Source organism: Cricetulus griseus, unplaced genomic scaffold (assembly GCF_003668045.3).
Source record: "Cricetulus griseus strain 17A/GY unplaced genomic scaffold, alternate assembly CriGri-PICRH-1.0 unplaced_scaffold_11, whole genome shotgun sequence".
NCBI classification, from domain to species: Eukaryota; Metazoa; Chordata; class Mammalia; order Rodentia; family Cricetidae; genus Cricetulus; species Cricetulus griseus.
Window position 1 is genome coordinate 312225 of NW_023276820.1, and position 24814 is coordinate 337038.

The 24814-nt window shown below is 39.1% G+C and overlaps 1 protein-coding gene and 1 pseudogene across 1 annotated transcript; both read right to left on the reverse strand.

Annotated features, from left to right (window-relative positions):
• Nucleotides 1–1502: 1502 nt before the first annotated feature.
• Nucleotides 1503–2446, reverse strand: LOC113838700 (annotated as a pseudogene).
• Nucleotides 2447–14097: 11651 nt separating this feature from the next.
• On the reverse strand, nucleotides 14098–15042 carry LOC113838704 (vomeronasal type-1 receptor 4-like). Its single transcript, XM_027434266.1, has one exon. The coding sequence runs from the start codon at nucleotides 15040–15042 to the stop codon at nucleotides 14098–14100; it is 945 nt and encodes a 314-aa protein (XP_027290067.1).
• Nucleotides 15043–24814: the final 9772 nt, after the last annotated feature.

Sequence of the window (24814 nt, forward strand, 5' to 3'; positions counted from 1 at the left end):
TGACATATAAAATAATTTTGTTTCTAATTGAACTAAAAAATGGAGAAAAGAAAAGAAAACTTGGCCAGCTCCAAATTCAGTTTATTTCAATTTAGTTCTATATACTTCAGAGAGCTAAGATGACACCATGGAGCATTCTTCATGTTTTCATAATGTTACTACCAATTACATTTTCATTCCCTTGTCTACCACAGGATGAAAAAATGGTTGAGTTGAAAATAGAAAAAATAATTATCTTGATATCTTCTTCCACAGCTCATGAATTAATTTGCCTACTATTATCTAACATTATTTTTCCTTGTCTACTTTGGAAACTTGATAGTAAAGTTGCACTCACCTATACCCATATGCAGGCTCACACCTTATAGGTAGAGAACATGTGATTTGTTTTCTGAGTTTGTAATACCTGGATTAATCTTATTCATTATAAGGCCATCAATTTTTCTACAATTTTGTGATTTCATGTCTAACAATATTTTAATAGTATACCATTTCATATGTAAGCACAAAATTGATTATAGATTTATATATTCATGGATATAAATGTGGTCTCAATTTGCATGCAACGAGAGCATGGATGGGCAGAAATATCTATGGAAATAAATGGAGGCTTCTGGATATATTCCTTTGAGTGTAAAAGTTAAGAAATTTATCAGCTCTATTTATTGTTTTGAGGACCATGAAAACTGATTTCCATAATGTATATGCCAAATATGTTCCAAACTTTATTAATGAAGTCCACATTACACTGCTCCCAAACAGATAACAACCCAATATTAAAAACAGTAATTTACATTCTAATCTCCATGATGAACATAGATTCAAAATTTCTCAAAAATATTGGTAAAGAAAAATAAAGATGACATTGAAACCACCATTTATTTGCACTCAATTTCTGCATGAGGTAAAAGGTATGGATAATAGTTTTTCAATACGTGGTCTCGAGAGGTGCTCTGTTTGGAGATGGTGAAGACTGTTGGTACCAGCTTCAGAGCAAGCTAATATGATTGCCTCTATAGCATCTGAAAGTAGGGTATGTAGGAATTTAAGATTGAAGAAATTTTCTGGTACTGTTGAAGACTAGAACAGTTGTAAATAAACAGGGGACTCCTGAAGCACAGCTTCATGGCCAGCCACTGTATTAGTTTTCTTTTCTGGTGGATTTTTTGACCAAAAAGATTTCTGTGAAGTAAGCAACACTCAGCATGCCCTGGACAAATGAAAGCCCGAAAAGTTTATCTTGATTGAGAACATTTTTGCTTGCTCTTTTGTACATCTGCTGGACAAAGGGAACCCTTGATGCTGAAAGTTGAAGAGTGAAATCTTCCTCATACATTGGGAAAGGCTAATATGGACAGCTAAGTCAACCAGCTGACAAAACTCTGAGACGTAACATTTGCATTAATAGTAAAAGGACAGGGCACTACCTACTTCACATTCTGTTCTGACTTTGTGAGGGAGATGGGTGACTAAACAAGTGGATACCACAGAAACTATACCATTTATTTAAGAATAAGTGAGTTTATATTCCTCATCCAGACCAAACTGAGTCTTGAAACCATGGAGTAATGATTAATAAGAATAAAGGGTCCAAAACAAGGAAAACACATTGAAGTGATGTGATTGATGTTCACCAGCCACCAACTAGGATTAGACAAAAGAGCCACACAGCCTTGTAAGATAGCAGAGACAGTATAAAATGCCAGAAAGGTAGACACCAGTGCCAGGATGTTCTGGGTGGCTCTGACTCAGGGGAGATTCTGCTGGAACCATGGGTGCTATGGATGTGCTGAACCCTCTGCTTGTGTCTATACAGAATGACAATCATAGAGCCGCTAGACCAGACCATGAGCAATGAAAAGCAGATTTCAGGGCACACCACCAATGCTGCATAGAGTGATTCATTGATTCCATACCGTCCTGGAATAGAGCAGTGTCCAAAATCTTGTTTTCCTGTCACATTGTTACTAGACCTTTTGATAAGTGGATTCACAAGGAAAATGAATTGTATCAATATGTACAAGACCCAGAGAAGGGAAATGGAGCAGCCAATGTACTTAGCATCTTTGAATTTTTGATCCTTACAACAGGTTTCCTTCTGACTGATGGTGACTGCCTGGAAGATACTCAAGAGGCAGGTGGAGCCAATGGACACACTGCGGCCAATTCTTTCAATGTACAAAAGTAATCTGCATTGAATATCATTTAAAAAGTGTTTCAAACCAAAATATACCATAGTGTTGGGCACTCCTTTAGAGAGAATGATCAGGGTGTTGGATGCCATCAGGTGCACATGAATCAAATCTACAGTCTTTAATTTGCAGTGTCCATAGCAGACCAGATAGTAGTGAAACACGGAGAAATTTCCAAGAATTCCTACTGTAGTTAGTGATAAGAAAATTATTTAGATGATCAGAGTCCAGAAATACATTCTGTTATTGGGCATGATTCTCTTTAAATAATGGACAAAGATATTTCTCTGGTCAAAATGAATGAAAATGTTAATAACCCAAGTCTACAGAGAGGCAAAATCGCCAAACCACTCTAGACTACATAACAAAAATTTCTCCAAGTTTATGATAGTTTCAATTATAACTTACAATGAAATGGACATTAAGAAGGCTAAAGGCCTTATCATGACTATGTAAATGGCTGATATGCCTTCATCAGACCATAGAGTGTGTCAAATTTTGGGATATTTTATTTGGCCTTTGGAAGCAATTGGTACAAGAGGCAATACCAGGAAGCATAGTCCAAGACTGCGATGATAAACTAGCAGTTTCTAACCATGCTGTATATGAAGAAAATTTCAGTGATTTGTACCAAACTAAAAAATTACCAATTCTTATTGTATATCTCATTTACATTAAAATCTGATAAATGAAAAACTTATAATACTATTTATGATATTTCTACAGTTACATATGAAAATTGTATAAAAGGCATAAAATGCATTCAAATGATGGTTTAAGTAACAGCATGTATCTTATGTTAAGATCTATCTTTTATGCAAGTCACATTACAGACAGAAACACAGATATGTACATAATTAGGTTACAGCTGTTAAAGCACTTTGGATATTCAATGGGATGATAGCCCACAGAAATATGTCAGCTGAAATCGTAAGGTTAATGTCACCATCTGAAGAATGATATCTAATGCAGGAATGTTCACTTTCTCTGTTGAAACTATGTTTGGGATAATGTGTCACCAATCAGAATTCTAACTTGTAAATGGGTGATGAATGTGGCCCTGGATTAGACAGTCCATCAGTGCACTGGGAGAAGAATCTCAAGACACAATATTCTATTCTATTTCCTCAGGAGAATGTGTTTAAACCCTCTTAAGAAGGGTGAGATTCCACTGAAAATGTAGGGAGAAGCATCTGTGAATTAGTACCAGGCTGAACCAAGAAGCCTCAGGAAGGGTGCGATTGCTCCACTCACTATTTGGCCATGTAATGACAGTCTGCTTGTGTAATTATGTTGGAATATGAAGAATTTAAAACAAACTGGTGACCTTGGGAAGTACCAGATAATAGCAGTTTCCCTTATTTGTGCACTGGAGAAACACCCTAGAGAATGGATATATCAGAAAATTGAAAGTATTCTATTCTGTGAGGAAATACAAGCTGAGAAGGCTCACAGTAAACCTTGTGTCATTGTTGTTTCTTAGCTTTTAAATTTTAATATGGGAGTTAGTGTGTGGCAAGCCCAGAAAACTAGAATGGGACCCATGAGAGGATTAAAAAGATCCTCTATGAGAAGATATTTTAAGCAAATGTTCATTGTCTTGAGCCACTGGTCTGGTTAAAGCCTCTGGTTTCTGGTAAACCATCATCGCTGGAGCCTCACTGGAATTCCGCTGGGGTATTCTGTGGCAGGCCCACAAGTTTGGAGATACTCTAAGTATTCTTCCAGAGGGCAAGTCCCTTCAGAAGCTCAAGCATGAGGTTCTAGATGCCGTAGATGTTGGGTTGGACCAACTCAAGGACTGAATCTGGTTTTGAGTGTTAGCAGGTTATTCTGAGTGAATCTAGCCACATACCTCATGTGTGGCAGTATCAAATCCCTTTGACCCTGCCTTCAAGATTGGTTTACACTTGGCTTGTTAAGGGGTTGGTCCAATTTTCTGGATTGCAGGGATCAGCTACAACACTTTTTAAGATAGTCAGTGTTCAACAGGAGACAAATGAAAACCCAGTATCTCTGGAAAAGTTCCACCTACCCTGCATCATTACCTTGCTGAGAGGCCAGGAACATTCTAGGAAATTCATGCCAGTTCACCTACCCTGACACATATATGTGGAAGGAAATTAAATTAATGACAACATGGTTCATTGTAAGAGCTGTTGTGGTGTTGGAGACTCCTTGAATGACAATGAACAAGAGGAATTTTTCCACTTGCTTGCCAAGTATTTGGGATCCTACTGCATCTGTTGTAGGGAAGTAAGAGCAATGTTAAACAGAAGAACAGTACCAGCATCAACTTCAGCCTGAAACTACTTTCATGCTTCATCAGTGAGGTCACTAAGAAAAATCTGATAATGGACATGGACCTTTGCCTTTACAATTGTAGGATTCTGCACTAAGGTAGAGTGTGATCACACTGGTTATAGATTCTGCACAGAAGGTAGAGTGTGATCACACTGGTTAGATCCATGGACATCTTGCATTCTCAAATGAAAACATTCACTTTAAAATTCTATAAAGTGGTAAGTGAATAATGGAAAGCACAATTTTGTGATTTAAATATGGCTGGTGTAAGTCTAAAACAGCAATGACAATTTATGAGTCACTGCCATGAGCTCAGTTTTTCACCTTCTTAAACCTGTAGGATCTAGACAATACCATTATTTCCAGTGTAATGGACTAAAGTAAGAATCACAAGGGCATGGGACTCTTTAAAGCAAAATTTGCTTAGAGTCACAGTGAACAGTGCAAAGAATTTTACAAGGAAAGTGTTACAGAAACACAGTCATCTCAGTCTGTGCTTATAAAACCATGATGGGAGATCTGCAGCATACTACACCCTTCTTTGTAGTTTGTGTTCCTCACTAGATTTCTGCTCATGTTTTTGGTATCCTATTGTATGCCTTGTGCAGTAAAAAGTTTTCTTTTGTGGTGAATAGAGAGGATGCTCAGTGCTGAGGAAAAATGTGCTGGTGCTGCAGGGGATCCCATTTTGTTCCCCCGAACAGATGCCTTGCATCTGCCTGCAATTCCAGTTTCAGGGGCTTTCGTCATCATCTATTGGCCTCTGAAAGCACTGAATTCTCACAGTGCTCATATTTACATGCAGGGAAAACAGACATTAACAAAATGTAATGATATATATGTAACAAGTAAGTTTTAACATTTACATGATGGATTATCTCTTAGGTAAATTCAAATTCCAGTGCATCTGGAGGCATTGTTTTCAGTATGTTCTGACCTGACATAAAAAATATTTCTTCTTTCAGTTTGGTTTCAGAATTACAGAATGGATCTGATATATTTGATGCCACCAATAATATGAATTGCTAACATTTGGGGGATGAAGAATATGCTAGGTACACAGAGGAATTACTAACACCATTAAATCTGTTCAACTTATATAAGGAAACACTAATATGTGATTAATAGCCAATACCATGTGATACATACTAAGTTGCTAAAATATTTCTTTTAAAAATTCAGCATTTATACACTCTTCTTTACTATTTTTTCTTTTCTTTTCTTTTTTTTGGTTTTTTGAGACAGGATTTCTCCATGTAACTATGGAGCCTATCCTGGCAGTCACTCTGGAGACCAGGCTGTACTCAAACTCCGACTGCCTCTGCCTCCTGATATTATTGTTTTACAAAACTGGACACCAATATCTATCTCTGACTGTCTCAATACTCACTCTATAGACCATGTTGAACTCAAGTTTACAGAGATGTGCCTTCTCTTCCAGAAAAGTTCTGTGATTAGAGGATTTTTAAAACACATCTGTCATATTTGCTAATTCTCACATTAAGAACCATATCATAATGAAATGTATAATGAATTCACACAGAAATAGGCATGTAAAATGATATAATGCAATGAGAAGAATGTAAAATCTATAATCTTGTCCAGTGTGAGCATTAAATGCTGCCCAGTGTTAGTATTGATCATGCTAAGTGTTAATGCGTATTTAGCCAAGGGATAGAACCCTGGTGGACCATGAACAAGGCTCTGCCTTCCAATATCAATAAATGCCATTCACTAGATATTGAGGTACTGCTTCTATACTCCACAATCACAGTCACATCCTGCTCTTCTCTGGGATGTGTGTGACTTTTATTTTCAGTCTACGGTGTTTTATGACATGAAACCATAGTGAAATAAGCTCAAAATAATTATTACTGAAGATATAGTCTCCACAATATGAAAGGTGTTGTGAATTATCACATTGACTTATTAATAAAAACCTTAAACCGATAGTGATTTGGGCTGAATTATCCTTGTCTTATTCACACTCATAATCCATGGAAAACATATATTATACTAAGAAATAAAATGGATACAAGGTTAGGAAAACTTGGATCTGTCTATCTCATCTCTTAGCTGTGCAATTTATTCTTGTGCTTTTTGTCTAGTCCATGGATCTGTTTCTACACCAGATCCCATACAAGACACAAACAGTTGCTCAGGCCTCTCTCTTTTTCTAATTTTACCACTCAGACTGGAATACACTGTACTCACCTGGCTTCTTGTCTCCGCAGGTTGGTGGGTTCAACGTGCAGATCCAGAGTCATTAATAAGCCTCAGTGTGGGAGAGTTAGAACAAGGGTGATGTAGAGGTCTGTGACTCTGTGACCTCACCTCCCTCCAGAGCTGCAATTTTCATTTCACCTTCAGTGACAAGGACAGCACTAGGTGTGAGAGACTAGACCATAAACAAAATTTCTAGTTGTTAATTAGCAAAGATATTTTAGAGTTTCTTGTGTATCCAGTGGGATAAGGTGTTAGGGAGAGGCTTGAGTTTTCATGATTCCGGAATGATGACTTGGTCTCCTGTGGAAGGTGCTAGAATCTTAGAGGTCAGATTTCATGGAAAAGTGAGAGAAGTCCCTCTGTCCCTTTGGATTCCACACTTCACTGTCTTCTTCCAACACAAACCAACATTCTTTTCTTTTCTTTTTTTTTGTTTTGGTTTTTCTAGACAGGGTTTCTCTGTGTAGCTTTGGAGCCTAACCTGGAACTCACTGTATAGACCAGGCTGGCCTCGAACTCACATAGATCCGCCTGCCTCTGCTTCCCAAATGCTGGGATTAAAGGCATGTGCCACCAATGCCCGTAACAAACGAACATTCTTAATTATAGAATTTTTTTTAACATTTATTACTTAAAATATCTGAGTGTTTTATACATGCATATGTGTTTTAATCAAGTCTAGAATTGTTTATCTGCTCTTATTTCCTTTCTTACTGACCCACTCCTTATGACATGTGTTCATAAAATCACCTAAATTTTAATTTTCTGTTTTTAATTTTTTGATTTCATTTTGCATTCCAATCACAGTTCTTACCCTCACTCCTCCTCCCAACACCCCTTGCCACCTACCACCCCTGTCACCTGTCCCCAAGCACAGCCCAGTCCACTCCCCCTCATTGCTAAGGGCTCCCGTGTGGAGTCAACATAGTCTGGCACTATATGTTTGGCCAGGACCAGGCCCTCCTCCTACTGTTGTCTTATTGCTCCAGCTAGAACTCTGAGTACTGTATGGAATAGATAAGCCAAGAGTGGACAGCCTAGACCTGTTCCTGATTTTATTGGAATCAACATGAATTTTTCTCCATTTAGTTTCATGTTGGTTGTTGGCTCTATGTATCGGCTTTATTATGTTTAGGTCTGATCCTTCCATCCCAGATATGTCTGAGACCTTTATTATGAAGGTGTATTGGATTATGTTGAAGGCTTCTACAGCATCTAACAAGATAATCGTGTGGTTATTTTTCTTTCATTTTGTTTATACAGTAGATTATATTGACCATTTTGCATATATTGAACCAACCTGGCATCTCTGGGGTTAAACCAGCATGGTCAGGGCGAGTGATATTTTTGATGTCTGCTTGGTTTCAACTTTCCAGTATTTTATTAAATATTTTCATTTTCATGACAAGGATCATGTAAACTACATTTTAAATGTTTATTGCTGCTTGGTATTTGTGGCACATGCCTTTAACCCCAGCACTTGTCAGGCAGAGGCTGGCAGATCTATGTGAGTTCCAGGCCAGCCTGGTCTCCAGAGCAAGTGCCAGAATAGGCTCCAAACCTTGTCTCGAAAAATCAGATAAAGTAAAATAAGATAAAAGTTTGTTGGCCATTTGTATTTCTTGTTTAAAAAATCATTTATTAACTCATTTATATTTGGCAAATTTCTTTCCTTGTTATTTAGTTTCTACAATGCTTAGTAAGTACTGACTATCAGCTCTTTATCTGAAGTAAAGCTGAGAAAGTTGTTCTCAAATTTCAGGGGGCTCTCAAAGTACTCCACTGGTAGAGTGCAGTGTTGAGCAGGAACTTTGTAATTTCATGGAGTGTCATCTGTTGATATATGGCATAATTCCTGTTTATGTGTTCTTTCTGGAATGTTTTACTCTAATCTAAATATTAGAGTATATACCCTCTATTACTCTTTAATTGTTTCAGTTTTCATTTTATTTTACAGTTTTATTTTATGTATTATTTATTTAGTGAGGATCAGTCTAATTATGTACATAATCTTCAACTCCATCAAAGGCCTCAGAATAATAATGAATAAACTCAAAACAGACAGAGACATCTCACTGCCTGGACAGTCACCGGAAGTTCCTCTCTAATGCTAGTGCATCCGTCTTCAGTCAAAGACCACACTGTGTTTTACAGACTTTCAGGGAAGCAAAAATTGAAAACTGTCTGCCTGTATTGGCAGATTGTCTGTGATTTTTCTCTGTCCTGCAGATTGTCTGGCAGGCGCTCCCATGAAGCAGGAACTTTTCAGGACTGTCCTATCAAGTTCTGCAATCACTTTCCTGTGGGTCCTGCAAGTCCAGTTTATACAGCACACTGTCAAACAATCCAGGAAAGAGCAGTTTCTTGCCCAAATGGTACATCTTGCCATGTTGAAGGCAAAATTCATAACGAGTTTCTTCTATGCCCACCTTCCTATCAGAAGTAATTGGTGTTGTCAGGCGCAGTTGTGTCTGAGATGATAAACCCTAAAACATTTTAAGTGCCATATTCTGAAGGTCTTTGAAAGGTTTGAAAACTATACATCTCAAATATATCTCTGTATATCTAGGAAACCTAACTAACCCAACTGTCCTGTGCTATGTTCTCGCCGGCAAGAACCACACAGGACATTCGGATCCTTCTGCAGGAAAGTTTTAATGCATCTTGAGAGAGGAGAGCATAAGCTTACCAGAGCGGAGACCCCGAGCCAAGAATCCCGTCCCCTAATAAAGGCTGGCAGCCCAGCCTGGGACGTGTCACCCTATGAATGGCTTCAGCTCCTCAGGCCATATGAGCCACGGGATAGGCAGAGATCAAGGAAATGGATAATTACCCAGCACCTGTGAAATAATTTACATTCAGTGCCTGCAGGCACCATCATTGTAATGGAGAATGCAGGGACGGCTCCCTACAGATCCCCCCTTTTTTATTAATTAATGATAAGGCTTTATATTTTTAAAAGCAAATAGGTCACCCATATGTTGAGGGATAGAGGCAGAGGTTGTACCTTCCCAATCAAACATTAAGACTGTGTACAAGAGTCGCCATCAGGCTGTTAGCTTGACCCGAAGCGCTCTCGACCTGTCCTCTGCCGTTTTTCTGGGAAAGGGAGACTAGGGCAGGCAACCCTTATGCAGGACAACATGCCTCCCAGAGAAGCCTGCATACTGGGCAACTCTCTGTGCGATGCCTTGCTCAACATCCCTCATGGGCTGCTCAAACCAGACACTCTACCCTGTGCAATGAGCCTAGGCTCCGGCTGTGCAAGAGCTGTCTGGCCAGTGGCCTATTGCTTAAGCATAGTTAGCCAAATATCAGTGGAAGCCCCTTGTTCCAAAGCTACAAGCGCTTGGGCGATAACCACCTTGTCTCTCTTTAGTTTGGGCCCTGAGCCTACAGACCAGCCAGAGAAGCAGCATCAATCCGCAGCAAACGGCTGCATCAAAAAATCCCATCCCCACCCCTTAAGCGATCTATGATGACAATCTCTCCGTCAAGGACAGGAGTTAATCTGGATAATAATAGCGGCTCTCAACTCCCGGGGAGAGGGTGGCGTTCCGACTTTTGAAGGTCCGAAGGGGCTCTTTGTGTGAGTCTTTCCGGGATCCACAGGGGATTCTCTTCATCCTGTGGGAAAACACATATAGCTCCCCTGGATCTTATGAGAATAGGATCCGAGCCTCTCCAAAGACCAGTTAAGATATCTTTCTATTTTACCATTTCCTTTGGCCTTTTAGGTTCTGAGGTTTGGCGCTTGGCCGCAGTATGGCCCCGAGCATCAATGTTTATTAGGCTTTAAAGCCCCAGGCATTCCAGGCCTCCAAGAAGTGTTGAATAACATGCATGGCCTTTTCCCCTATCAAAGACTGGGAAAGCCATCTGTAATTTCCTCCACTCCTCTAATGGTAAAAAGGAGTTGGTACCAAATAATGGGGGTGTTGATGGAAGTACACCCGCTGGATTAACAGGTCTCTTAAATTTACCGGGGTATGACCGGTTATCCCCTATTTTCTCTCCCTCCTTTTTTGTTTCTTTTTTACCTAGCTGAGCTGTTTCCTCTAAAACTTTATCTCTTGAGCTTTTAGAGTCATCAGAGCTATCAAGATTTAAAGCTTTAAACTTATTTACAGAATCATCTAACAAATTACTCACTCCCTTGTCATTAGACATCCCGGGAGGTCCTTTTTCCTTATATTTTATTGTTGGGCGCACCCCATCTCTCACTACATTCGGTTTCTGACATGTAATTCTGGACTTCTTTAAGATTGCTACAACAGTGAGAAAGGTCAAAATGGCTCCTAGTAAAAGCACAGAAGCCTCTACACTAACCTCCCAAAATAGCAACATTCCCAAGCCAAAGTCCAGAAAAGACATACCTCTCCGAATTTACCACCCTGCAGTTCTGAATCCGCCCCGTTAGAGGGGTCTTCGCAGTGCCAGTGATGTTAACAAGTTCCCGGGTTTCGGCACCAGATGTCCCGCGCTATGTTCTCACCGGCAAGAATCACACAGGACATTCGGATCCTTCTGCAGGAAAGCTTTAATGCATCTTGAGAGAGGAGAGCATAAGCTTACCAGAGCGGAGACCCCGAGCCAAGAATCCCGTCCCCTAATAAAGGCTGGCAGCCCAGCCTGGGACGTGTCACCCTATGAATGGCTTCAGCTCCTCAGGCCATATGAGCCACGGGATAGGCAGAGATCAAGGAAATGGATAATTACCCAGCACCTGCGAAATAATTTACATTCAGTGCCTGCAGGCACCATCATTGTAATGGAGAATGCAGGGACGGCACCCTACACCCAACTATAAGTTTTGACTATTATAGGTGACTACAATCTATTTAATGATTCATTACATATTTAAAACCCATATGAACACCATACCTAAATAAGAGAAGAAATATATATATATATTTCTTATTTGCCTCTGCCTCCCTCAGCAAATTTTACTGGGTAAAACACCACAGCTGGCTAGGAAGCTAGGAAACAAGGAGAACCCTAAGAGAGACATACATGGTCCCCTGAGAAGGGGAAAGAGACAAGATCTCCTGAGCAAATTGGAACCATGTGGGAGGGGTGATGGATCCAGGAGAAAGAGAAGGGGAGAAGAGCAGGGGTGAGGAAGACATGAGGGAGCAGGAAGGTTGAGTTGGGAGAAGAATAGAGAAAGAGCAAGATAAGAGATACCATGATAGAGGGAGACACTATTCGTTTAAAGAGAAATCAGGCGCTAGGGAAATGTCTAGAGATCTACAAGGATGACACCAACTACCAATCTAAGCAACAGAGAAGAGACTACCTTAAATGCCCTCCCCTGATAATGAGATTCATGAGTGACTTATATCCCACCCGAGAGCCTTCACCCAACAGCTGATGGAAGTAGAAGCAGACACCCACAGCTAAACACTGAACTGAACTGGAATCCAGGTGTAGACAAGAAGTGATGAGCAAAGGGGTCAAGAACAGGCTGGGTAAATCCAAAGAAAATGCTGACCTGAAAAAGGGGAATGAAATGGGGGGAGTTCTTGTTCTCCAGACTGATAGCTGGGAAACCAGCATGGGATTGATCCAGGCCCCATGAATGTGGGTGTCAGTGAGGAGACCTCAGATATATGGGGCCTCTTGAAGTAGCTCAGTACTTATCCATTGCACAGGAATGGACTTTGGGAGCCCATTTACAGAGAGGGATATCCCCTGAGACTAGATACAAGGGGGCAGGCTTAGGCGCTATGCAAAAGGACATGACAGGCTCTGAAGAAACTACTTATAGAAGACCTCTCCCTCCCTAGTGAGCAGTAATTGTATGGGATGTGTAGGGATTTAGGGGGTTGCATGGGAGGAGGGAGGGAGAGGGAACTGGGATTGACATGTAAAATAATTTTGTTTCTAATTTAACTAAAAAATGGAGAAAAGAAAAGAAAACTTGGCCAGCTCCAAATTCAGTTTATTTCAATTTAGATCTATATACTTCAGAGAGCTAAGATGACGCCATGCAGCATTCCTCATGTTTTCATAATGTTACTACCAATTACATTTTCATGCCCTTATCCACCACAGGATGAAAAAATGGGGGAGTTGAAAAGAGAAACAATAATTATCTTGATATCTTCTTCCATAGCTCATGAATTAATTTGCCTACTATTACCTAACATTATTTTTCCTTGTCTACTTTGGAAACCTGATAGTAAAGTTGCACTCACCTATACCCATATGCAGGCTCACACTTTATAGGAAGAGAACATGTGATTTGTATTCTGAGTTTGTAATACCTGGATTAATCTTATTCATTATAAGGCCATCAATTTTTCTACAATTTTGTGATTTCATGTCTAACAATATTTTAATAGTATACCATTTCATATGTAAGCACAAATTTGATTATAGATTTATATATTCATGGATATAAATGTGGGCTCTATTTGCATGTAACTAGAGCAGCGATAGACATGGATGGGCAGAAATATCTATGGAAATAAATGGCGGTTTCTGGATATATTCCCTTGAGTGTAAAATTTGGGAAATATATCAGCTCTATTTATTGTTTTGTGGACCCTGAACACTGATTTCCATAATGTATATGTCAAATATGTTCCAAACTTTATTAATGAAGTCCACATTCCACTGTTGCCAAACCAGAAAACAACACAAAAAATAATACAGAAATTTACATTCTAATCTCCAAAATGGACAGAGATTCAAAATTTCTCAAAAATATTGGCGAAGAAAAATAAAGATGACATTGAAACCACCATTTATTTGCACTCAATTTCTGCATGAGGTAAAAGGTATGGATAATAGTTTTTCAATACGTGGTCTCATGAGGTGCTCTGTTTGGAGATGGTGAAGACTGTTGGTACCAGCTTCAGAGCAAGCTAATATGATTGCCTCTATAGCAGCTGAAAGTAGGGTATGTAGGAAGTTAAGATTGAAGAAATTTTTTGGTACTGCTGAAGACTAGAACAGTTGTAAATAGACAGGGGACTCCTGAAGCACAACTACCAGGTCAGCCACTGTATTAGTTTTCTTTGCAGATGGATTTTATGACCAATATGATTTCTGTGAAGTAACCAACACTCAGCATGCCCTGGACTAATGAAAGCCAGAAGAAGGGTAGCTTGGTTGAGAACATTTTTGCTAACTTTTTTGTACATCATTTGGACAAAGGGAATCCTTGACGCTGAAAGTTGAAGAGTGAAATCTTCCTCATACAGGGGGAAAGGCTAATGTGGACAGCTAATTCTACCAGCTGACAGAACTCTGACACATGTCATTTGCATTCATATTTACAAGACAAGGGACTCCCTCTTTAACTTTCTGTTCTGACTTGTGAGGGAGACGGGTGAGTAAGGAAGTGGATACTCTATAACTATACCATTTATTTAAGAATAACTGAGTTTATATTCCTCATCAAGACCAAACTGAGTCTTGAAACCATTGAGTAATGATTAATAAGAACAAAGGGTCCAAAACAAGGAAAACATAGAGAACTTAGGTGAGTGATGTTCACCAGCAACCAACTAGGATTAGACAAAAGAGCCACACAGCCTTGTAAGATAGCAGAGACAGTATAAAAAGCCAGAAAGGTAGACACCAGCACCAAGATGTTCTGGGTGGCTTTGGACTCAGGGTAGGTTCTGCTGGAACCATGGGTGCTGCGGATGTGCTGAACCCTCTGTGTGTGTCTGTACAGAACGACGATCATGGAGCCACTAGACCTGGCCATGAGCAAAGACAAGCAGATTTCAGGGCACACCACCAATGCTGCATAGAGTGAGTCATTGATTCCATCCCGCCTTGCAGTAGAGCAGTATCCAAAATCTTGTTTTCTTGTCACATTGTTACTATACCTTTTGATAAGTGGATTCACAAAGAAAATGAAATGTATCAACATGTATGAGACCCAGAGAAGGGAAAGGGTGCAGCCAATGTACTTAGCAGCTTTGACTTTTTGATCCTTACAACAGGATTCCTTCTGACTGATGGTGATGGCCCGGAAGACACTCAAGAGGCAGGTGGTGCCAATGGACACACTGCGGCCAACTCTTTCAATGTACAAAATTAATCTGCATCCAAAATTATTTAAAAACTGCTTCAAACCAAAAGCTGCCATCGTGTGGGGCACTCCTTTAGAGAGAATGATCAGGCTGTTGGATGCCATCAGGTGCACGTGAATCAAATCTGCAGTCTTTAATTTGCAGTGTCCATAGCAGACCAGATAGTAATGAAACACGGAGAAATTTCCAAGAATTCCTACTGTAGTTAGTGATAAGAAAATTATTTTGATGGTCAGAGTCCAGAAAAACATTCTGTTATTGGGCATGATTCTCTTTAAATAATGGACAAAGACATTTCTCTGGTCAAAATGAATGAAAATGTTAATAACCCTAATTCTACAAAGAGGCAAAATTGCCAAACCAGACCAGACTACATAACAAAAATTTCTCCAAGTTTATGATATTATCAATTATAACTTACAATGAAATCGACATTAAGAAGGCTAAAGGCCTGATCATGACTATGTGAATGGCTGATATGCCCTCATCATATCATAGAGTATGTCAAATTGTGGGATATTTTATTTGGCCTGTTAGAAGCAATTTGTACAAGAGGCAATACCAGGAAGCATAGTCCAAGACTGCGACAATAAACTAGCGTTTTCTAACCATGCTGTATATGAAGAGAGTTTCAATGATTTGTACCAAACTAAAAAATTACCAATTCTGATTGTGTATCACATTTACATTAAAATCTGATAAATGAGAAACTTACAATATTATTCATGATATTTCTACTGTTACATATGAAAATTTTATAAAAGGTATATAATGTATTCAAATGATGGTTTAAGTAACAACACGTATCTTATGTTAAGATCTATCTTTTATGCAAGTCATACCACATTGACAGAAACACAGATATGTACATTCTTAGGTTACAATTGTTAAGAGCACTGTGGACATTCAAAGGGATGATAGCTCACAGAAATATGTCAGTTGAAATCATAAGGTTAATGTCACCATCTGAAGAATGATATCTAATGCAGGAATGTTCACTGTCTTTGTGTAAACTATCTTTGTGACATTGTGTCACCAATCAGAATTCTAGATTTTAATTGGGAGAAGATATTGACCCTGGATTAGACAACCCATCAGTGCACTGGGAGAAGACTCTCAAGACAGAATATTCCATTCTATTCCCTCAGGAGAATGTGTCTAAACCTCTTAAGAAGGGTGAGATTCCACTGAAAAAGGAGGGAGAAGCAGTTGTAAATTAGTACAGTCTGAAGCAAGAAGCCTCAGGAATGGTGCGATTACTCCACTCATCATTCAGCCATGTAAGGACAGTCAGCTTGGGTGATTATATTGATATATGAAGGGTTTAAAACAAACTGATGACCTTAGGAACTACCAGATAATAGCAGTTTCCCTTATTTGTGCACTGGAGAAACACTCTAGAGAATGGATATATCAGAAAATTGAAAGTATTCTATTATGTGAGGAAATATAAACTAGAAGGATCACAGGAAACCTTGTGTCACTGTTAGCTTTTAAATTTTAATGTGGGAGTTAGTGTGTGGCAAACCCAGAAAACTAGAATGGGACAATAAGAGGATTAAAAAGATCCTCTATGAGAAGATATTTTAAGCAAATGTTCACTGCCTTGAGCCACTGGTCTGATTAAAGCCTCTGGTTTCTCATAAACAATCATTGCTGGATCCTCACTGGAATTCCTCTTGGGTATTCTTTGGCAGGCCCACAAGTCTTGGAGATACTCTAAGTATCTTTCCTGGGGACAAGTCCCTTCAGAAGCACAAGCATGTGGTTTAGGTGCGGTAGATGGTGGGTTGGACCAACTCCAGGGCTGAATCTGGGTTTGAGTGGTAGCAGGTTATTCTGAGAGACTCTGGCCACCTAGCTCAGTGGGGCAGTATCAAACCCCCTTGCACTTGCCTTCAAGGGTGGTTTACACTTGCCTTGTTAAGGAGTTGGACCATCTTTCTGGAGTGCAGGGATCAGATATAACACACTTTAATAAGTCAGTGATCAACACAGGACAAATGAAAACCCAGCATCCCTGGAAACTGCTACAAGTTCCACCTACCTAGGATCATTACTTGTTGAGAGGCCAGGAACATTCTAGGGAAGTATTGCCTCTTCACCTACCCTGCCACCTATGTGTGGAAGGTAATTAAATTATTGACGACATGGCTCATTGTAAGAGCTGTTGTGGTGCTGGAAACTCCATGGATGACAATGAACAAGAGGAATCTATTCCACTCGCTTGCCAAATATTTGGAAATCCTACTGCATCTGTTGTAGGGAAGTAAGAGCAATGTGAAACAAAGGAAACAGATGGAAGCATCAACTACAGCGTGAAACTACTTTCATGCTTCATCAGTGAGGTCACTAAGAAAAATCTGTTAATGGACATGGACCTTTGTCATTGGAATTGTAGGATTCTGCACAGAAGGTAGAGTGTGATCACACTGGTTACAGGATTCTGCACAGAAGGTAGAGTGTGATCACACTGGTTATAGATTCTGCACAGAAGGTAGAGTGTGATCACACTGGTTAGATCCATGGACATCTTGAATTCTCACTCAAAAACATTCACTTTCAAAGGTTTTATAAAGCGGTAATTGAATAATGGAAAGCACAATTTTGTGAGTTAAATATAGCTGGTGTAAGTGTAAAACAGCAATGACAATTTATGAGTCACTGGCAAGAGCTCAGGTTTTCACCTTCTTCAAACTGGATTTTCTAGGCAATACCAGAATTTTCACGGTAATGGACTAAAGTAAGAATCCCAAGGGCATGGGACTCTATAAATCTGAAAATGGCTTAGAGTCACAGTGAACAGTGCAAAGACTTGTACAAGGAACGTGTTACAGAAACACAGTCACCTGAATCTGTGCTTACAAAACCATGTTGAGATCTGAAATATTCTGCACCCTTCTTGTAGTTTGTGTTCCTCACTTGATTTTAGTTCATATTTTTGGTAATATATGGTAAGCCTTGTGCTGTAAAATGTTTTCATGCGGGATGAATAGAGAGGTGGTTCAGCTAAAGAAAAATGTCCTGGTGCTGCAGTGGATCCCTTTTTGCTACCCAGCACCCATTGGGTGTCTTACATCTGCCTGTCATTCCAATTTCAGGGAGTTTGTCATCACTATTGGCCTCTGAGGGCTCTGAATTCTCACAGTGCTCATATTTACCAGCAGGGAAAACAGTCATGAATGCAAAATAAAGAAAAATATGTAACAAATATGTTTTCACATATGCATAAAAAATTACCTCTTAGGCAAATGTCAAATTCCAGTCCTTCTGAGAGAATTGTTCTCAGAATGGTCTGACCTGACATAAAACTGTTCTATCTCCAACTCTGGTAGCAGAAGTAGAGAATGGACCTGATATATATGATACCACCAAAAATATGAATTGCTAACATTTCAGGGATAAAGATTATACTAGGTATACAGAGGAATTACTAACACAATTAATCTGAACAACATATAAAGGAAACACTAATATGAAATTAATAGCTAATACTACAAGACATATAGTATGCTGCTAAAACATTTCTGGTAAAATTCAGCATTTATTCACCCTTCTTTTTTGTTATGTTACAAAACTGGACATCAGTATCTACCTCCTACTGTCTCAAATCTCACTGTGTAGGTCATGTTGAGCTCAAGTTTACAGAGATCAACCTATTCTTCCAGAAACGTTCTGTGATGAAAGGATTTTAAACACATCTGACATATTTGCTAACTCTTACATTAACAAGTCTATTACAATGAAATGTATAATGAACTTACACCGAGAATAGGATGTAAGATGATGGTGCAATCGGAAGAATGTAAAACCTATAATCTTGTACAGTGTGAGCATTAAATGCTGCCCCGTGTTAGTAGTGTCCATGCTAAGTGTTAAGGCAGGCTTAGCCAAGGGATAGAACCCTGACAGACCATGCACAAGGCTCTGTCTTCCAATATCAATAAAGATATACAGTGAGTGTTGTCAGCTATCAGGTACTGATAAATATTACAGTATGCTGAAACCAGCTGAATTAACTCCATACATTTGACCCTGGATAAAATAGCCTGACACTCATACTGAAACTTTCCTTCCAATTTCCCTTCCCAAGTTCAAGAAGGAGAGGCTTCAAACCAGTCATTGTACCAAATGACACTCACTAGAGATTCATTTACTGCTTCTATAAACAAAACATAAACGTACTGACACATATGAATACTTTTTACTCCAGAATCATAATCACATCCTGCTCTTCTCTGGAATATGTGCAAATTATACTTTCATTCTACTGTTTTCTATGACATGAAACCATAGTAAAATAAACCCAAATACTTATTACTGAAGATATAGTTTACACAACATGTAAACTGATGTAAATTATCACATTGACTTATTATCAACAACTTTAAACAGATAATGAGTTGGGCTGAATTAACATTCTCTTACTCATAGTCATAAACAGTGTGGAAAATATATGATACTAAGAAACAAAATGGATACAAGGTTAAGAATACTTGGATCTGTCTAGCTCATCTCCTAGCTATACAATTTATTCTTGTGCATTTTGTAAAGTCCATGGATCTGTTTCCATACCAGATCCCATTACAAGACATGAACACTTACTCAGGCCTTTCTTCTTTGCTAATTCTACCACTCAGACTGAAATACACAGTACTCACCTGGCTTCTTTCTCCGCAGGTTGGTGGGTTCAATGAGCAGATCCAGAGTCATTAATAAGCGTCAGTGTGGGAGAGTTAGAACAAGGGTGATGTAGAGGTCTGTGACTCTGTGACCTCACCTCCTTCCAGAGCTGCAATTTTCATTTCACACCAGTGACAAGGACAGCACTAGCTGTGGGAGACTAATCATTAAATAAAGATTTCCAGATGTTAATTAGCAAAGATATTTTAGAGTTCCTTGTGTATTTACCCAGTGGCATAAGGTGATAGGGAGAGGCATTGAGTTTTCATGATCCCTGAATGATGGCTGGGTCTCCTGTGGTAGGTGGTAGAATCTTTCACAGATTCGTGTGATAGTGAGAAAATTCCCTCTGCCCCTTTGGATTCCACACTTCAATTACTTCTTCCAACACAAACCAACATACTTCACATTTAGAAGTTTATTTTAACCTTTATTACTTAAAATATCTGAGTGTTTTATATGTGCATATGTATATCAATCAATTCTAGAATTGATTATCTGCTCTCATTTCCTTTTTATTGACCCAATCCACATGACATGTGTTCATAAAATCTCCTAAATTTTAATTTTCTTTTTTAATTTTAATTTTTTATTTCATTTGACATTCTAACCACAGTTCTTCCTTTCACCACTGCTCCCAACACTACCTGCCTCTTCCCAACCCTGTCACCTGCCCCAGCCCAACCCCAGTCCTCTCCCCCTCATTGCTAAGGGCTCCCATGTGGAGACATCCTAGTATGGAACAATTGTTGGGTCAGGACCAGGCCCTCCCCCTATTGTTGTCTTATTGCTCCAGCTAGAACTCTGAGTACTGTGTGGAATAGATAAGCCGAGAGTGGACAGCCTAGACCTGTTCCTGATTTTACTGGAATCAATATGAGTTTCTCCATTTAGTTTCATGTTGTTTGTTGGCTCTGTATATTGGCTTTATTATGTTTAGGTCTTATCACTCCATCCCAGATCTGTCTGAGACCTTTATTATGAAGGTGTATTGGATTATGTTGAAGGCTTCTACAGCATCTAACAAGATAATCGCGTGGTTATTTTTCTTTCATTTTGTTTATATAGTAGATTATATTGACCATTTTCCATACATTGACCCAACCTGGCATCTCTGGGTTTAACCAGCTTGGTCAGGACAAGTGATATTTTTGATGTGTGCTTGGTTTCAACTTTCCAGTATTTTATTAAATATTTTCATTTTCATGACAAGGATCGTGTAAAGTACATTTTAAATGTTTATTGGTGCCAGGTATTGGTGGCACATGTCTTTAACCCCAGCACTTGTCAGGCAGAGGCTGGCAGATCTATGTGAGTTCCAGGCCAGCCTGGTCTCCAGAGCGAGTGTCAGAATCGGCTCCAAAGCAACACAGAGACACCTTGTCTCGAAAAATCAAATAAATATAAAATAAAATAAAAGTTTGTTGGCCATTTTTGTTTCTTGTTTAAAAAAATCATTTCATTAACTCCCTTTATATTTGGCAAATTTCTTTCCTTGTTATTTAGTTTCTACAATGCTTAGTAAATACTGACTATCAGCTCTTTATCTGAAGTAAAGCTGAGAAAGTTGTTCTCAAATTTCAGGGGGCTCTCAAAGCACTCCACTGGTAGAGTGCAGTGTTGAGCAGAAACTTTCTAATTTCATGGAGTGTCATCTGTTGATATATGGCATAATTCCTGTTTTGTGTTCTTTCCGGAATATTCTACTCTAATCTAAATCTTAGAGTATATACCCTCTATTACTCTTTAATAGTTTCAGTTTTCATTTTATTTTACAGTTTTATTTTATGTATTATTTATTTAGTGAGGATCAGTCTAACTATGTACATAATCTTCAACTCCATCAAAGGCCTCAGAATAATAATGAATAAACTCAAAACAGACAGAGACATCTCACTGCCTGGACAGTCACCTGAAGTTTTTCTCTAATGCTAATGCATCCATCTTCAGCCAAAGGCCACATTGTGTTTTACAGACTTTCAGGGAAGCAAAAATTGAAAACTGTCTGCCTGTATTGGCAGATTGTCTGTGATTTTTCTCTGTCCTGCAGATTGTCTGGCAGACACTCCCATGAAGCAAGAACTTTTCGGGACTGTCCCATCAAGTTCTGCAGTCACTTTCCTGTGGGTCCTGCAAGTCCAGTTTATACAGCGCACTGTCAAACAATCCAGGAAAGAGCAGTTTCTTGCCCAAATGGTTCATCTTGCCAAGTTGAAGGCAAAATTCATAAGGAGTTTCTTCCATGCCCACCTTCCTCTCAGAAGTAATTGGTGTTGCCAGGCGCAGTTGTGTCTGTTGTGAAAAACCCTAAAACATTTTAAGTGCCATATTCTGAAGGTCTTTGAAAGGTTTGAAAACTATGCATCTCAAATATATCTCTACATATCTAGGAAACCTAACTAACCCAAATGGAAATTTTGACTATTATAGGTGACTACAATCTATTTAATGATACATTACATTTTTAAAAGCCATATGAACACCATACCTAAATAAGAGAAGAAATATATATATTTCTCATTTGCCTCTGCCTCCCTCAGCAAATTTTACTGGGTAAACCACCACAGATGGCTAGGAAGCTAGGAAACAAGGAGAACCCTAAGAGAGACACACATGGTCCCCTGGGAAGGGGAAAGGGACAAGACATCCTGAGCAAATTGGAACCATGTGAGAGGGATGATGGATCCAGGAGAATGAGAAGGGGAACAGAGCAGGGGTGAGGAAGACATGAAGGAGCAGGAAGGTTGAGTTAGGGGAAGAATAGAGGAGAGCAAGTTAAGAGATACCATGATAGAGGGAGAAACTAAAGTTTAAAGAGAAATCAGGCACTAAGGAAATGTCTGGAGTGCTCCAAGGATGACACCAACTAACAATCTAAGCAACAAAGGAGAGGCTACCTTAAATGCCCTCCCCTATTAATGAGATTGATGACTGACTTATATCCCATCCTAGATCCATCATCCAGCAGCTGATAGAAGTAGAAGCAGACACCCACAGCTAAACACTGAACTGAACTGGAATCCAGTTGTAGAAAAGAAGTGATGAGCAAAGGATTCAAGAAAGGCTGGTTAAATCCAAAGAAAATGTTGACTTGAAAAAGGGGGAGTTCTTGGTCCCCAGACAGATAGCTGGGAAACCAGCATGGGATTGAACCAGGCCCCAGGAATATGGGTGTCAGTGAGGAGGCCTCAGAAATCTATGGGGCCTCTTGTAGTAGCTCAGTACTTATCCATTGCACATTAATGGACTTTGGGAGCCCATTCCACAGAGAGTGATACCCCTGAGAGTAGCCACATGGGGAAGGGCTTAGATGCTATGCAAAAGGATATGACAGACTATGAAGAACCTCCTTATAGAAGGCCTCATCCTCCCTAGTGAGCAGAAAGTATATGGGATGTGTAGGGATTTAGGGGGTTGCATGGGAGAAGGGAGGGAGAGGAAACTGGGATTGACATGTAAAATAATTTTGTTTCTAATTTAACTAAAAAATGGAGAAAAGAAAAGAAAACTTGGCCAGCTCCAAATTCAGTTTATTACAATTTAGATCTATATACTTCAGAGAGCTAAGATGAAGCCATGGAGCATTCTTCATGTTTTCATAATGTTTCTACCAATTACATTTTCATGCCCTTATCCACCACAGCATGAAAATAATGGCTGAGTTGAAAATAGAAAAAATAATTTTCTTGATATATCCTTCCAAAACTCATGAATTAATTTGCCTAATATTACCTAACATTATTTTTCCTTGTCTCGTTTGGAAACCTGATAGTAAAGTTGCACTCACCTATACACATATGGAGAGTCACAACTTATAGGAAGAGAACATGTGATTTGTTTTCTGAGTTTGTAATACTTGGATTAATCTTATTCATTATAAGGCCATCAATTTTTCTACAATTTTGTGATTTCATGTCTAACAATATTTTAATAGTATACCATTTCATATGTAAGCACATTCGATTATAGATTTATATATTCATGGATATAAATGTGGGCTCTATTTGCATGTAACTAGAGCAGCAATAAACATGGATGGGCAGAAATATCTATGGAATAAATGGAGGTTCCTGGATATATTCCCTTGTATGTAAAGTTAGGAAATATATCAGCTCTATTTATTGTTTTGAGGACCCTGAAAACTGATTTCCATAATGTATATGCCAAATATGTTCCAAACTTTATTAATGAAGTCCACATTACACTGCTGCCAAACCAGATAACAACACAAAATTAAAAACAGTAATTTACATTCTAATCTCCATGATGAACATAGATTCAAAATTTCTCAGAAATATTGGTAAAGAAAAATATAAATGACATTGAAACCACCATTTATTTGCGCTCAATTTCTGCATGAGGTAAAAGGTATGGATAATAGTTTTTCAATACGTGGTCTCGGGAGGTGCTCTGTTTGGAGATGGTGAAGACTGTTGGTACCAGCTTCAGAGCAAGCTAATATGATTGTCTCTATAGCAGCTGAAAGTAGGGTATGTAGGAAGTTAAGATTGAAGAAATTTTCTGGTACTGCTGAAGACTAGAACAGTTGGAAATAGACAGGGGACTCCTGAAGCACAACTTCCAGGCCAGCCACTGTATTAGTTTTCTTTGCAGATGGATTTTATGACCAATATGATTTCTGTGAAGTAACCAACACTCAGCATGCCTTGGACAAATGAAAGCCAGAAGAAGGAAAGCTTGATGGAGAACATTTTTGCTAACTCTTTGTACATCATTTTGACAAAGGGAAGCCTTGATGCTGAAAGTTGAAGAGTGAAATCTTCCTCATACATTGGGAAAGGCTAATGTGGACAGCTAATTCAACCAGCTGACAAAACTCTGAGTCATATAATTTGCATTAGTAGTAGACAACAGGGTACTACCTACTTAACATTCAGTTCTGACTTTGTGAGGGAGATGGGTGAAAAACAAGTGGATACCACAGAAACTCTATCATTTATTTAAGAATAATTGAGTTTCTATTCCTCATCCAGACCAAACTGAGTCTTGAAACCATGGAGTAATGATTAATAAGAACAAAGGGTCCAAAACAAGGAAAACACAGAGAAGTGACACGATTGGTGTTCACCAGCCACCAACTAGGATTATACAAAAGAGCCAAACAGCCTTGTAAGATAGCAGAGACAGTATAAAAAGCCAGAAAGGTAGACACCAGTGCCAGGATGTTCTGGGTGGCTTTGGACTCAGGGGAGGTCCTGCTGGAACCATGGGTGCTGCGGATGTGCTGAACCCTCTGCTTGTGTCTGTACAGAATGACAATCATCGAGCCACTAGACCAGGCCATTAGCAATGAAAAGCAGATTTCAGGGAACACCACCAATGCTGCATAGAGTT

What these genes read in the sequence shown, in the direction of transcription:
- LOC113838704 (XM_027434266.1), bottom strand. Translation starts at nt 15,042, where the DNA reads ATGCCCAATAACAGAATGTTTTTCTGGACTCTGACCATCAAAATAATT.